This window comes from Hemitrygon akajei, chromosome 8 (assembly GCF_048418815.1).
Source record: "Hemitrygon akajei chromosome 8, sHemAka1.3, whole genome shotgun sequence".
NCBI classification, from domain to species: domain Eukaryota; kingdom Metazoa; phylum Chordata; class Chondrichthyes; order Myliobatiformes; family Dasyatidae; genus Hemitrygon; species Hemitrygon akajei.
In genome coordinates, this window is record NC_133131.1 from 144,878,754 (window position 1) to 144,893,361 (window position 14,608).

General features: G+C 43.2%; 1 protein-coding gene across 1 annotated transcript in view; it reads left to right on the forward strand.

The window, feature by feature from the left end:
- Window positions 1-730: 730 nt before the first annotated feature.
- Window positions 731-14,608, forward strand: part of ccny (cyclin Y) — a 254,211-nt gene continuing 240,333 nt past the window's right edge. Inside the window, exon 1 of the mRNA XM_073054830.1 lies at window positions 731-1,709. Coding sequence (XP_072910931.1) covers window positions 1,559-1,709 — 151 coding nt within the window. The 5' untranslated portion in view covers window positions 731-1,558. The remainder of the gene's footprint in view (window positions 1,710-14,608) is intronic.

Here is a 14,608-nt window from a genome sequence, read left to right on the forward strand (position 1 = left end):
TTTCCTGTAGGCAAATACTCAGCAAATCTATAGAATAGTAACTATAACAGAATCAATGAAAGATCAACCAGGTTACAGAAGACAACAAGCTGTGCGAATGCAAATATTAATTAAATAGCAATAAATAAGAACATGAGATAATGAGATAGAGTCATTGAAAGTGAGGTCATTGGTTGTGGGGATATTTCGATGATGGGAGGAAGTGAAATTGATGATAGTTATCCCTTTTGTTCACGAACTTGATGGTTAAGGGGTAGTACTGTTTTTGAACATGGTGGTAGGAGCCCTGAGGCTCTTCTACCTGCTACTTGATGTTAGCAGCGAGAAGAGAGCATGGCCTGGGTGGTGGGGATCTCTGATGATGGATGCTGCTTTCCTACGACAGTATTTCATGTAGATGTGCTCAATAGTTTAAAAACTGTCACTTTTTTTCTTTTTGTCGTCTTACCAACTTTTAAAATGACTTTGCCACTTTCCCTTGGATCCCAAGGCATTTTTTTTTTGTTTCCTTAACCAATCTGCTATCTTGGAGACTTAACGTTACGCAAGCAGTGATAAATCTCTTAGGCACATTTATTTTTTAATTATTATCATTCAGCAAATCCACGAAGGGCTGGAAATGAGGTGTTTTAAGGTGTGTGTGGGGGGGTGTTTGTGTGGTGATGGTGAGGGAAGAGTGTAATCTGCAGTATTTTTCTCTTGGATTACTATAACTGGACAACTCTGTTGGAAAGTGCAGTTATTTAGGGACAGGGCAAACACTGGTTGGTGGCGTGGGAGAATTGCATGTCATCGACTTTGTAGCTGAGCAGTCAAGAGAATGGGAGGGGGCGTGTCAAAATCGGGTACTTTCAATGCGAAACAGTCGGAGGGGTGCCATTTTTTTGAACAGAATAAAGGGGAGTGTCTTGCCTTGAGACCGGGGCTCTGTTCTGCCCACGGGGAAAGGGCTGCAACACTGGTTCACTTATGAGCACTGGATCTCATCTTCTGGGTGTTACTCAGTAGCATTTTGTAGTCGCCACCCTTGAACCGGAACTCCTCCGGCAGATTGGTTACACCGCACTGCTGTTAACTGTGTGTCTGTTTAGGAAGATAAAGTCACCATTTCAGATACACACTTCATGGGGATGCGGGGCTTCATCTGAAAACTGTACGCTTTATTTTTCGCCTTCATTGAAGGATGTTTGATTTTAGATAACTTTTAATAAGTGTTTTTTTTTAAAAAAGAAAACATGTCTTAGCTGTGCGAATGATGATAGAGAGGGAGCGGAGATGAACTGCTCGGCTGCTTCGGGTCAGTCAGCCTGAGGAGAGGAAGAAGGGAGAAAGCTCGCCGGCTTCTTTCAGATGGCCGTGCAGTGCTCGCTGTGGCCGGATGAGGGTGTATCTCTGATCGGACACTGATTTCTTACCCCTCCACCCCCTTGGTAATTTTTTGTTTTGTGTGTGTGGCGAGTGAGGTAAACCTATTTCCCTCGGGCTCGGTCCGAAACCTTCATTCAGTCAAGGGGAGGATTAAAAGCTCAATTCGGCGAGAGAGCCAGGCCGGAGAAAGATGGGGAACACCACTTCATGCTGCGTCTCGTCCAGCCCCAAACTGCGGAGGAACCACGCTCGCCTGGAGACCTACCGCACCGATACCGACATCAGCCGGGAGGACACGGGCTGTAACCTGCAACACATCAGCGACCGGGAGGCGGTGGACGGTACGTTTCCCTCCTTGTTGTCGCTTCTCCTCGGTGCGGGGGCCTCGCTTCCTTTTAAGTCTTGTACCGGCCTGAGCAGAACATGTCCGCGGCCCCAAGGCTGAAGGGAAAGTCCATGTATTTTGGCAGCTTTCAATTGCATTGCTTTATTCAGAATCTTAATGGGCAACTCACTATCTGGGGCTTCATTATACCCATGCAAACTACAGTATGGTTATTAATCTTTTTAAATTGGAGTTCTGCTGTTGTTGATCAGAAACCTGGTCTCGGTGCTGCTTGCTTAGTCTGAAGTGGAGAGAACCAAAAGGGCATTGGGAGGCTGATCAAATGCATATTAAAATCAAATTCCCCTGTCAAACTGCTGATCTGAATTGGGAAAGAAACGGGCACCAATAAAGGCATGCCTTTAGCAGGCTGGCTGTTTCTCCATCCCACAGGATCTACCTGGGGTAATTGTTGGAAATGGATCTTCATCGTCTCTTCATTTTGTAAACACCTCGAGAACGTTGCCGGGTTGTGAATGCAAGGAATTCCCCACGCGGTGTTGGTCACTTCAGGTGGATGCGCGCTTTGCAACTCGCAGGGCTGCCCTTGTAAGGGGACCCAGTAGCGTCGGAGTTTGTTGGTAAATAGCTTCCTGCTGTTGAGATTTATTCCAGCTTTCTGGATGAATCTGGTTTCAGACTGTGTCCGAGAAGTGTGTAAAACCGCAGTGTAGCATTTTTAACAGAAAATTCAATGTACCTTGGGAGTGTCCTGAGATTGGCGTTGGTACTGTTGGAATGTTCTCTTCGCCGGGCGTCTGCTGGGTGACCCAGCCTTTTTGATTTGTGACGTAGACTGAAGTGTTTGAGAGTCTAGAGTTTCGCTTTGTTATAATGGTCACACTTGCTCTAGTTGTAGTCAGTTCGCATTAATCTGTACTTAAACATAGTACAGTACTTGCATGTCCACTAGGGATTAAAGTTTCATAGTTTGTACAATTTCAGCATGCATGAAACAATCCTACCAATCAGAGAGATGAATATGTTCAGAAGTCTATCTCACCACAGTATGTATTTTCTCTCTAGTGATTTTTGTTTGTTGATAATCAGACAAGTGCCCCCAGTCTGAGTCAGAGTGCCCAGGTCTTTGGCGTTTTATTTGATCCAGTATAAGTTTCAGATCATCGATTCATGTTATCAACTCTGTCTATATCCCACTTAGCATGTATCATTGAGCTTCTCCTTTTCTTGGGCCTACCTTGCATTGCATTTAGCCATCCCCATGTAATTCTGGCCATGCGGGAGAATCCCTTATTCTGTTTTGTCAGTTTAATACTAAACTAACCAAAACTTAGTTGTAATTCACATTTGATCTTGACCAGCTCAGAGTCAATTGCTTCTCCCTGGTGTCTTGCCTCCAGTTACCAAGTGTTCAAGTTTTGGTATTTCTCTTGATATTTCCTTCTCCAAATGTTTGACCTTAAAAATCTGACTTTATTTTTGATTTATCACTACCTGGTATGGGAACTGTACTTCCCTCAATTGCAAGACTTTGCAGAGAGCGTTGTGGACAGCCCAGTGCATCTATAGATGTGAACTTCCCACTATTCAGGACTCTTACAAAGACAAGTGTGTCAAAAGAGCCCGAAGGATCATTGGGGACCCAAGTCACCCAACCACAAACTGTTTCAGCTGCTACCATCCCGGAAACGGTATTGTAGCATAAAAGCCAGGATCAACAGGCTCCGAGACAGCTTTTTCCACCAGGCCATCAGACTGATTAATTCCTACTGGTACAATTGTATTTCTGTGTTATATTGACTGTCCTGTTGTACATACTTTTTATTATAAATTGCACATTTAGACGGAGATGTAACAAAGCTTTTTACACCTCATGTATATGAAGGATGTTAGTAATCAATTCAATTCAATTCAATTTATTTATTATATCAAACCTTCGGCCAACTATCCCAAAGTCTGACTTCCAAATGTTGCTTGCTAGTACCCAGGATTGTTTTGGGATATAGAAAGCTCTATATAAAACAAGTTACCGAGGGTTCCTGTTTCAGGAAACAACTCTTCAGTATGACACAGGATTTAGTCAAAATTGTGTCTCTTGCTGTAGAAATTAGCAATTCTCAATGATTATAACTCATGGGGTAGGTCTAAGCATTTTTCTCATTCTTTTCCATTATTTTCATCCCCAAGTAGAGTTCATTTTGTCTTGTGATTGTAAATACTTTCCCATAACATTTGCAGATAATATTAAATTAAGTGTGCTTGCCACGTGGATGGTTGTGGTCACATGAAGGGAAGGGTTGAACATTCATGGAGAGAGATGATAGCTTGTTAGCTTTTTTCTATTTTTATATGCAAACAATTCCTCGTCAACCACTATCAGTAATTACAGTTATTGAAAATTTGAGGAAGAAGCTGCTTAGCTCATGGTGTGTATCTCAAGTCAAGAAAGATACTGTACTGATCTCACCCCTGGATTGTTGGACTGTCATCACCCACCATCGGTTGCAAAAGCACGACTTCCTCTTTGAACACTATCACTTTTCCAAATTTTTGTGTAGTTAATTCTGCAGTCTGTTACTGCAATTTGCATTTGAATGCATTCTACTACTCTACTTGGTGATGGTAGTGAAATGAACCTAATCAAAGCCACAAATTATATCCAAAATGACTGCATTTTTGATAAAGTAATTTTCCTCTGTCCCATTGAACTTGACCTATCTGCACATAATAGATTTGACTTCTGTTAACCGTTCTTCAGCTGGCTGATGCTTCATCCCCACATTATTTTATGTAGCCAGTGAATTTTTTGTAATGCTTCTCCTGTTCCCAAAGTATTACCTCAGAAGCCTTTGGCCTCTTAAATTTCTCAGGAGAGAGGTAATTGTTGATGGTTCTACCCTTAGCTCAGCTGATCCACTGTTGAGACATCAGCCAACATAGAAGTTAGCTCTACACTTGATTGTTCCAATCTTCTGATATTCCCACATCTTTCCTCGATCTCCCTCAGTCCACCTCCCTCTTTAAACTTTATCTAACCTTAAACTTTGCTTGCCATATCTTCTTCTGACATGTTCTCTTTAATCTTCAGCCCTGGAGTCTGCTGAGGTAGCTTCTGACCTAATTGTTTCAGTTTTAAGTTTATCGTCCTTCTCATATATCTCCTTATTGTTTTTAACCACCTCCAGCCCAAAATTGCTCCTAAATCTCAGCCTTCACTGAGTTCTGGCTCCATGCATGCTAAGGATTTCGGTTGCTCCACCATCAGCTGCAGCTTCCTCTTCAGCTATCTAGGCCCTGAACTCTAAAATTGTCGATCTAAATATCTTCCTTTTCACACGTTGGGTTATTAGACCGTTTTTGGTAATCGGACCTAAGACCTCATTAAGTAGCTTGAAGTCCTAATTTTGCTTAAAAATGCAATTGTGAAACCCACTGGGATATTTTTTATATTTTTAATTGCTGTATATATTTGAGATGTTGATTGGCAATATGAGAGGATCATGGGGAGAGATTTGAAACCAAGGATAAGTTTAAAACTGACTTTGGGCCATGAGCCAATGTAATTCAGCAAGTACAGAAAGGGGTATGGATTCATTAATAGAAGTAGAGTGTTTGCAGAAAGGGCAGGGATTATGGTTTCCTTTTTCCAGTCGTTGGTTAGTTCAGGTTATGTAAAGTGTTTAAGTGTTAAAATTAAGTTATCGAATGAGATTCACTGTAATACCCCGGCCATATTCCTTTCATTCCTTAGTTCAGTTCATCTCTTGCAGAAACCCTCAATGAGCTCTGTAAACCTTTACTCCTCTTCAGCTGAATCTTCAAAACCTACTTCAGCTTTTTGCTTGTATTTCCTTTTCGGATCCCACGTCCAATTTTATTTAATAATTCCAGTGAAGATTCTTCGTATACCTTTTTTATGTTAAAGATATCTTAAGAATGTAAGTGATTGTTGTCAGAGTCACTTGCAGAAGGAGTTGACACGAAGCTGAAGAGTTAGGGTAAAGCAGCTGATTAAGTGACTCTTAGCGATGCAGTGATTACTGTGGAATGGTTAAGGTTCAGACCTTCAGTCGCAGACCAATGTGTATAACTTCACAATTCACTGAAGAGCTTTCAGCTACAGTGGAAACCTGCTTTGTGCTGCGTGTTACAGCAAGAAAAGAAATTGCTTGTCAGTATTTGAAAGACAGTTCTTAAAAGCTGCACCTTTGAATTAATGTAACTGAAGGGTTTTAATTTTGTTTTTTTAAATTGTTTTCAAGTTTTTTTTTTCCTGGTCACGACTCTAGTGTGGGATTCTTGCCATAGTGAAATTCCCATGCAAAACCTAAATGGAGACGAAGATTTAAAATGAAAAGAATGGTTCGATTTACTGCTGATGATTACAATGAATGGCTCTTTTTGTTTAGTTTTCTCATCCTTGAGCAAAAGAAGAGATTTAATCGCTATACATGGATGAGCAAATAAATCGGAATAAGTCAAAATAAATCATTGGATCACATGTGGACCAAGGCTGGTGTTTTTATTCCCCCAACAGAGAGCCCTCTTCTTTGCTTCATTTGCAAGCATTGCAAACGTGAGCATTTTATTTAACGAGCTATTTCTTTAGAGGATGGTGAATCTGTGGACTTCATTGCCACAGATGGCCGTGGAGGCCAAGTTAGAGGTTGGTAAGTTCTTGATAATTAAGGGTGTCAAAAATGGCGGGTGGGGGAAGGGGAAGGTAGGAGAAGGGATTGAGAGGGATAATAGATTAGCCTAGATCAAATGGCGAAGCGTGTTCGATGGGTTGAATAGCCTAATTCTGCTCTAATGTGGTCTTTCTGCTGCATAATTGGCTTTGAGAGCTATCCACCATGTTGAATACATGCAAGTCTGCCAGAACCATCTCTCCTTCGGAAGAGCAAAGGTATCTAAAGATTTTCTTTCCAGTTTTGACCTTGTTTTTTTTCTCTCTGTCACTCTACTGCCTTTGAAAACTTCCCACAAAAGAACTGTTGAGAGGTGGTTAGATTACTTTTTTTTTTACACACTAAAGAACATCTGTATAACTTTACTCTCCTTGCCTACCAGAGCTTTCCCATTGGCTTCTGCTCAGACCATTTACTCTAATTACTTTCCAGCTTTCTGTAATGTACCTTATCCATCCGTTGATACCGTTTTTGCTAAATTAGTTACTACCCAACTTAAGGAAGAGGAGGAAATAGTGGAGGTACTTAATGAATACTTTGCTTCAGTATTCACTATGGAAAAGGATCTTGGCAATTGTAGTGATGGCTTGCAGCAGACTGAAAAGCTTGAGCATGTAGATATTAAGGAAGAGGATGTGCTGGAGCTTTTGGAAAGCATCAAGTTGGATAAGTCACCGGGACCGGATGGGATGTACCCCAGGCTACTGTGGGAAGTGAGGGAGGGGATTACTGAGTCTCTGGCAATGATCTTTGTATCATCAATGAAGATGGGAGAAGTTCCGGAGGATTGGAGGGTTGCAGATATTGTTCCCTTATTCAAGAAAGGGAGTAGGGATAGCCCGGGAAATTATAGGCCAGTGAGTCTTACTTCAGTGGTTGGTAAGTTGATGGAGAAGATCCTGAGAGGCAGGATTTATGAACATTTGGAGAGGCATAATATGATTAGGAATAGTCAATATGGCTTTGTCAAAGGCAGGTCATGCCTTAACAAACCTGATTGAATTTTTTGAGGATGTGACTAAACACATTGATGAAGATAGAGCAGTAGATGTAGTGTATATGGATTTCAGCAAGGTATTTGATAAGATACCCCATGCAAGGCTTATTGAGAAAGTAAGGAGGCATGGGATCCAAGGGGACATTGTTTTGTGGAGCCAGAACTGGCTTGCCCACAGAAGGTAAAGAGTGGTTGTAGATGGGTCATATTCTGCATGGAGGCCGGTGACCAGTGGTGTGCCTGAGGGATCTGTTCTGGGACCCGTACACTTTGTGATTTTTATAAATGACCTGGATGAGGAAGTGGAGGGATGGGTTAGTAAATTTGCTGATGACACAAAGATTGGGGGTGTTGATAGTGTGGAGGGCTGTCAGAGGTTACAGCGGGACATTGATAGGATGCAAAACTGGGCTAAGTGGCAAATGGAGTTCAACCCAGATAAGTGTGAGGTGGTTCAATTTGGTCAGTAAAATACGATGGCAGAATATAGTGTTAATGGTAAGACTCTTGGCTGTGTGGAGGATAAGAGGGATCTTGGGGTCCGAGTCCATAGGACACTCAAAGCTGCTGCGCAGGTTGGCTCTAGTTAAGAAGGCATACAGTGCTTTGGCCTTCATCAATCGTGGAATTGAATTTCGGAGCCGAGAGGTAATGTTGCAGCTATATGGACCCTGATCTGACCCCACTTGGAGTACTGTGTTCAGTTCTGGTTGTCTCACTACAGAAAGGACGTGGAAACCATAGAAAGGGCGCAGGGAAGATTTACAAGGATGTTGCCTCGATTGGGGAGCATGCCTTATGAGAATAGGTTGAGTGAACTTGGCCTTTTCTCCTTGGAGTGACGGAGTATGAGAGGTGACCTGATTGAGGGGTACAAGATAATGAGAGGTATTGATTGTTTGGATATTCAGAGGCTTTTCCCCAGGGCTGAAATAGCTAGCACGAGAGGGCATATTTTTCAGGTGCTTGGAAGTAGGTACAGAGGAGATGTCAGGAGTAAGTTTTTTTTAATGCAGAGTGTTGAGTGCGTGGAATGGGTTGCCGGTGGTGGAGGTGGAAACGATAGGGTCTTTTAAGAGACTCCTGGATGGCTATATGGAGCTTAGAAAAATAGAGGGCTATGGGTAAAGCCTAGGTAGTTCTAAGGTGGGGGATATGTTCGGCACAGCTTTGTGGGGCAAAGGGCCTGTATTGTGCTGTAGGTTTTCAATGTTTCTAACTTCCAGATTTGATGGATTTTATTCAAAATGCCCCTTATCAGCCCCCTTCATTTTCTTTAAATTGTCCCTAATCTTATTGTCCTTGCAAACTACCACTTTGTCTTTAGCATATCTTTATCTTTCTGAAGTCCATGAATATATTGTGGGATCTAAACATCTGTACCTTTTTTGTTAAACAGTTATGGTTCTGTAGTACAGAAAGAAGCCCTTTTTCCCATCTGGTTCGTGCTGACTAAGATGCCCACCCAAGCTAGACTTATTTGGTCCATAACCTTCAAACCTTTCCTATCCATCTTCCTGTGCAAATGTCTTTTAAATGTTATTGTTCTCTCTGCATGTGTTATTACCTTTGGGAGCTCATTTCATATATGGACCAACCTCTGTGTGGAAAAAGTTGCCCCTCAAGTTCCTAATAAATATTTCTCCTCTCACCTTAAACCTACATCCTCCAGTTCTTAATTCCCCAACTGGAGAAATTGAATTGCTCCATTGTTTATCTGCCCTTTGCATTGCAATAAAGCAGCATTAACTGAATTACTTCTTTCACACTTGGCATAGCCATTATGTTGCAGCTTACTGTTCCTTTCAACACTTGACCACCTTTGTTCAGGCTGGTGGAACTTCCATCTATTTGTAGTCACAGCAACTTCCTTGGCTTTCGTCCAACTCTCATCAATGTGAGTCACTTGGCCACGGCATCTCCTGAACTGCCACACCACCACTGCTTCCTCTTTTGATCTTTTGATGTTGCTAAACTGTGCAACTACGGTATTGGTTATACTGCCATGACCTTCAATTTTTGGAAAGAACAATGTATTCTACCCCACAGCAGATTCCATGCCTTTACCTCGGTAAAGGTGAACATGTTAAACAGAGCAGTTCACAATATTGGTTTCAGTTTCTTTTCAAATTGAGCTTCTGACTTCATTCTGAGAAGTTCTCATCTGCAGTCTTGTACCAGTTTCCCGACAGTTCTGTTTTTATGATAATCGTAAACTGTTATGCTCTGTTTTGTAATGTCCTTATCTCCCATCATCTGTAGCCTTGATGCTGTTCCTCTTCTCGTCAAACTTAAACATTTTCATCTTTGCACTTCCATAAATGAGATGGAGGGCATGGCAGGACATCCAATACTATAAGACATGGGAGCAGAGTCATGCCATTCAGCCCATCGAGTCTGCTGTACCATTCCGTCATGGCTGATTCCCAGATCCCACTCAACCCCATACACCTGCCTTCTCTCCATATCCTTTGATGCCCTGACCATTCAGGAAACTTATCAATTTCCACCTTAAATATACCCACAGAATTGACCTCCGCTGCAATCTGTCGCAGAGCATTCCACACATTTATTACTCTCTGGTGGGGGGGAAATCCTCCTTACCTTGCCCCTCAATTTTGAGGCTGTGCCCTCTAGTTCAGGATACCCCCACCATAGGAAACATCCTCTCCACATTCATTTTATCTAGTCCTTCAACATTTGGTAGGTTGAACCACTACTGGGCAGTTTAATATCAAAGCAAATAAGAGATCGGGAAGGGAGGTGGACTGATATATCAATGTATTCTTAAAAGCAATGTACTCTGTTGCTGAAGCTAAGGTTGCCTCCCCACCTCTAAATTCTCTTTCCATACTTCTCTTTGTTTAACTTTGGCTTTGTGTCCAAAGTTAGGTGAACAAAGATGCAAAGTTGTCTCTCCACTCAGATTTCATACAAATTTATTGAGATGTTGTATCCAATATTCCAAGTCTGTTGGGGAAGTTGGAGCCCAGTTATACAAATCCATGTCCACTGGAGGCTGAACAAGACGACCTGGCCTGGGCTTGGTGGGCAGTGCATGTCTGTGGGTAGGAGGGATGGAGGACCATCACTGGGTTCCGGCAAACTAGCAGCATAGGAGCGGAAGGCAGTGTGGACAGGGCCAACGAACTTAACCTGTTCTTCAACAGATTTGACACTGTGGCCCCTGCCCATCCCCCACATGATTCATCTGTTGTCGGCCCCCAACCAACACATACTCCACTCTCCCCTCCAACCCCTCCTCACAGTTCCCCACCCTGCTCTCATGACTACACCCCTCCCACACCTGAAACCACCACGGGGGGCTTCACAGCTGAACAGGTGAGTAAACGGCTGAAACGTCTCCACCCAAGCAAGGCTGCAGGCCCGGATGGTGTCAGCCCCAGGGTGCTCAAAGCCTGTGCCCCCCAGCTATGTGGAGTACTTCACCCACCATGTCTTCAACCTGAGCCTGAGTCTCCAGAGGGTTCCTGTGCTGTGGAAGACGTCCTGCCTCGTCCCTGTACTGAAGACGCCGCACCCCAATGGCTCCAATGACTACAGACCGGTGGCATTGACCTCCCACATCATGAAGACCCTGGAGAGACTTGTTCTAGAGCACCTCCAGCCAATGGTTAGGCCACACTTAGAACCTCTCTAGTTCGCCTATCAGCCCCGATTAGGAGTTGAGGATGCCATCGTCTACCTGCTGAACCGTGTCTACGCCCACCTGGACAAGCTGGCGAGCACTGTGAGGGTCATTTTTTTGACTTCTCTAGTGTGTTCAACACCATCCGCCCTGCTCTGCTGGGTGAGAAGCTGACAGTGATGCAGGTGGATGCTTCCCTGGTGTCATGGATTATTGATTACCTGACTGGCAGACCACAGTACGTGCACTTGCAACACTGTGTGTCAGACAGAGTGGTCAGCAGCACTGGGGCTCCACAGGGAACTGTCCTGTCTCCCTTTCTCTTCACCATCTACACCTCGGACTTCAACTACTGCACAGAATCTTGCCATCTTCAGAAGTTTTCTGATGACTCTGCCATAGTTGGATGCATCAGCAAGGGAGATGAGGCTGAGTACAGGGCTACGGTGGGAAACTTTGTAACATGGTGTGAGCAGAATAATCTGCAGCTTAATTTGAAAAAGACTAAGGAGCTGGTGGTGGACCTGAGGAGGGCTAAGGCACCGGTGACCCCCGTTTCCATCTAAGGGGTCAGTGTGGACATGGAGGATTACAAATACCTGGGGATTCAAATTGACAATAAACTGGACAGGTCAAAGAACACTGAGGCTGTCTACAAGAAGGGTCAGAGCAGTCTCTATTTCCTGAGGAGACTGAGGTCCTTTAACATCTGCCGGACGATGCTGTGGTGGCCAGTGCTATCATGTTTGCTGTTGTGTGCTGGGGCAGCAGGCTGAGGGTAACAGACACCAACAGAATCAACAAACTCATTTGTAAGGCCAGTGATGTTGTGGGGGTGGAACTGGACTCTCTGACGGTGGTGTCTGAAAAGAGGATGCTGTCCAAGTTGCATGCCATCTTGGACAATGACTCCCATCCACTCCATAATGTACTGGTTAGGCACAGGAGTACATTCAGCCAGAGACTCATTCCACCGAGATGTAACACTGAGCGTCACAGGAAGTCATTCCTACCTGTGGCCATCAAACTTCACAACTCCTCCCTCGGAGTGTCAGACACCCTGAGCCAATAGGCTGGTCCTGGACTTATTTCCACTTGGCATGATTAACTTATTAATATTTAACACTATTCTTGGTTAGTGCGGCTGTAACGAAACCCAGTTTCCCTCGGGATCAGTAAAGTATGTATGTCTGTCTGCCTGTCTGTAAAGTGTGTATGTCTGTCTGCCTGTCGGTTTGACTAGGGCTTGCTTCACTGTTGTTCCTTTGTTGCTTGTTCTGTTTTGCTGAGCAATGTGGGCATGCAACGTTGGCACCAGAGTGTATGCCGGCAATTACAGGCTGCCCCAGCACATCCTTGGGTGTGTTGATTGTTAATGCAAATGATACATCACTGTATATTTTGATGTACATGTGATACATAAATCTAAATCTGAAATATGTGTAGCAGGTCCCACTTTCCCCAAATGTCATTGCCTTTGCCCTGCCAGCAGACACTGTGCTTTCAGCTCTCTTTGACCGATGTTCCTAAGCCATTCTTTTAATATTCTACCTCTCCTCCTTTATTGTCTGCCTTAAGTAGAGCTCATTGACCAAGCTGTGACATAGTCCTCCTAATTCCTCCTTTGGATTACTGTTCATTTTCACTTTTCTGTTGACCATTGTATATTGCAGTGGGAAAGTTTTCTCACCGTTAAAGGTATTGAGCGAATATAAGTTGTAAGAGCATGTTTCATTTGTGACATGACTGTTGTGAAAATAGTTCTGATGAAGAGACAAGCTCCTTCAATGAAATAAAAGGGAAATTCAACCCTTTTCCTACATGGCAAAATTGATAGAATAACCAACTTTAATCTGAGAAGCTAATTAATTTTGTTAAGAATTCCACAATTATTAACCATTATGTCCTGACGAAGGGTCTCGGCCCGAAACGTCGACAGCGCTTCTCCTTATAGATGCTGCCTGGCCTGCTGTGTTCCACCAGCATTTTGTGTGTGTTATTATTAACCATTTGTGGTTTTGGATATTGACTCATGAGGAAGAAAAGTTTGCCTTCTGTTTCTTTGTTAATGATGAAGCAAAATTGAGCTCTATTTGTAGCTAAAGCAACCCATTTTGAACACCAGTGTTCATAGATTTGCAGGAATTCCCTTCACTGGATTTAATTGGTATCTAACAGGAAGGTTCTGCAGCAGATAAATAGCTACTTTTCCTCAATAACTTGAGAACGCAAACTCTTCCTGGACAGTTACACTTTTATTTATAAAATTAGCAGACACTTCCTGTTAAAGGGGCATTTTTCACTTGAGGACTTTTGTATGTAGGTGTCTGTGTGCCTGTGCACATTAGGGCGGCCTTTTCTTTTGCTTAGTGGAAATTGAAGATGCCAGAGTTTCATATGATAGTTTCACCACCACTATACAAGAGTCAAAAATCATTTGATGTGATTTGTTCCATTATTTTTATTTTGTGAAATATTTACCTTTAAGCTGTGCTCTTTTGAAGTGTGAATAATCCAAATTCCCTGCAGATCCCTGTGGAAATATCACTGGTTCTATAATGATATGGGCTCTGTAATTCAAAAACTGACGTCTGAAATGAAACTAGAATGTAGACATACGTGGTCAAACAGCAGCTGAAACCAAACATTGCCTTTTTGTACGTACGTGTATACAGTATGCTTTCAACCAGTTTAGCTTTGAACAAGATAATACTTTTACTTAATTTGATGGTGTTACGAATGATGAACAACTCTGATGGGCAGAAGGGTACAGAATCGCCAATGCCCCCCCCTCCCTTTTTGGAGAATCGCAAATCGCTGCTATTCCGATGCTGTTATCAAGGGAGATGAGAGAGACACAGGAAAGCTGCCAAGACAGTTGTTATTGATAACAGCTCATACAAATTTATGAGAGAGAGGCACAGCTAAGGTGGAATGTCTCCAGCTAACAAAAGAGAACGGAACCATTGATTACTGCTATTGTCTTTTGGAGAAGGTTTGTGTACTAGGTACTGTTCTATTCATTGAAACCCCTCAGGGGGCAACCAGAGTGGGCTGGTTTGATGGGTTGCATCATCTCAACCTGATTGAAACCTGAGACCCCGTGAGTGGGGATAAAAGTGAGGTCTGGGGAACACCCCTCAGACGCACCAGGAGAAACGCTACGAGACCGGTGGGGGGCTTGTGTGTGTGTCCACCCTTGCCTGGGTGACGAGTCCTCCACGGAAGAACTGTCTAGCTAAAGGACGGAGGGGTCATAAGTGAATGGCCACAACAACAACGCGTTGACGGATCAAGATCGTAAAGGAAAGTCGGCAAGTCAATAGCTGTTACTGTTCTCTTGCTCTCTCGCTCTCTCTCTCCTCCCCCTCCCCCTCCCTCCCTCCCCTGCATGAACTGAACTGAACTTTATATTTCCATCGGACAATTCATTATCCCCTAGACAACGATAGAGCTTATTTCTTATTTCTTATTGATTATTATTATACCCGCACTTTTAGGTTTAGTATTGATGACGTATATTATCTGTATATTTGCATTGATATTATTTTTGTGTA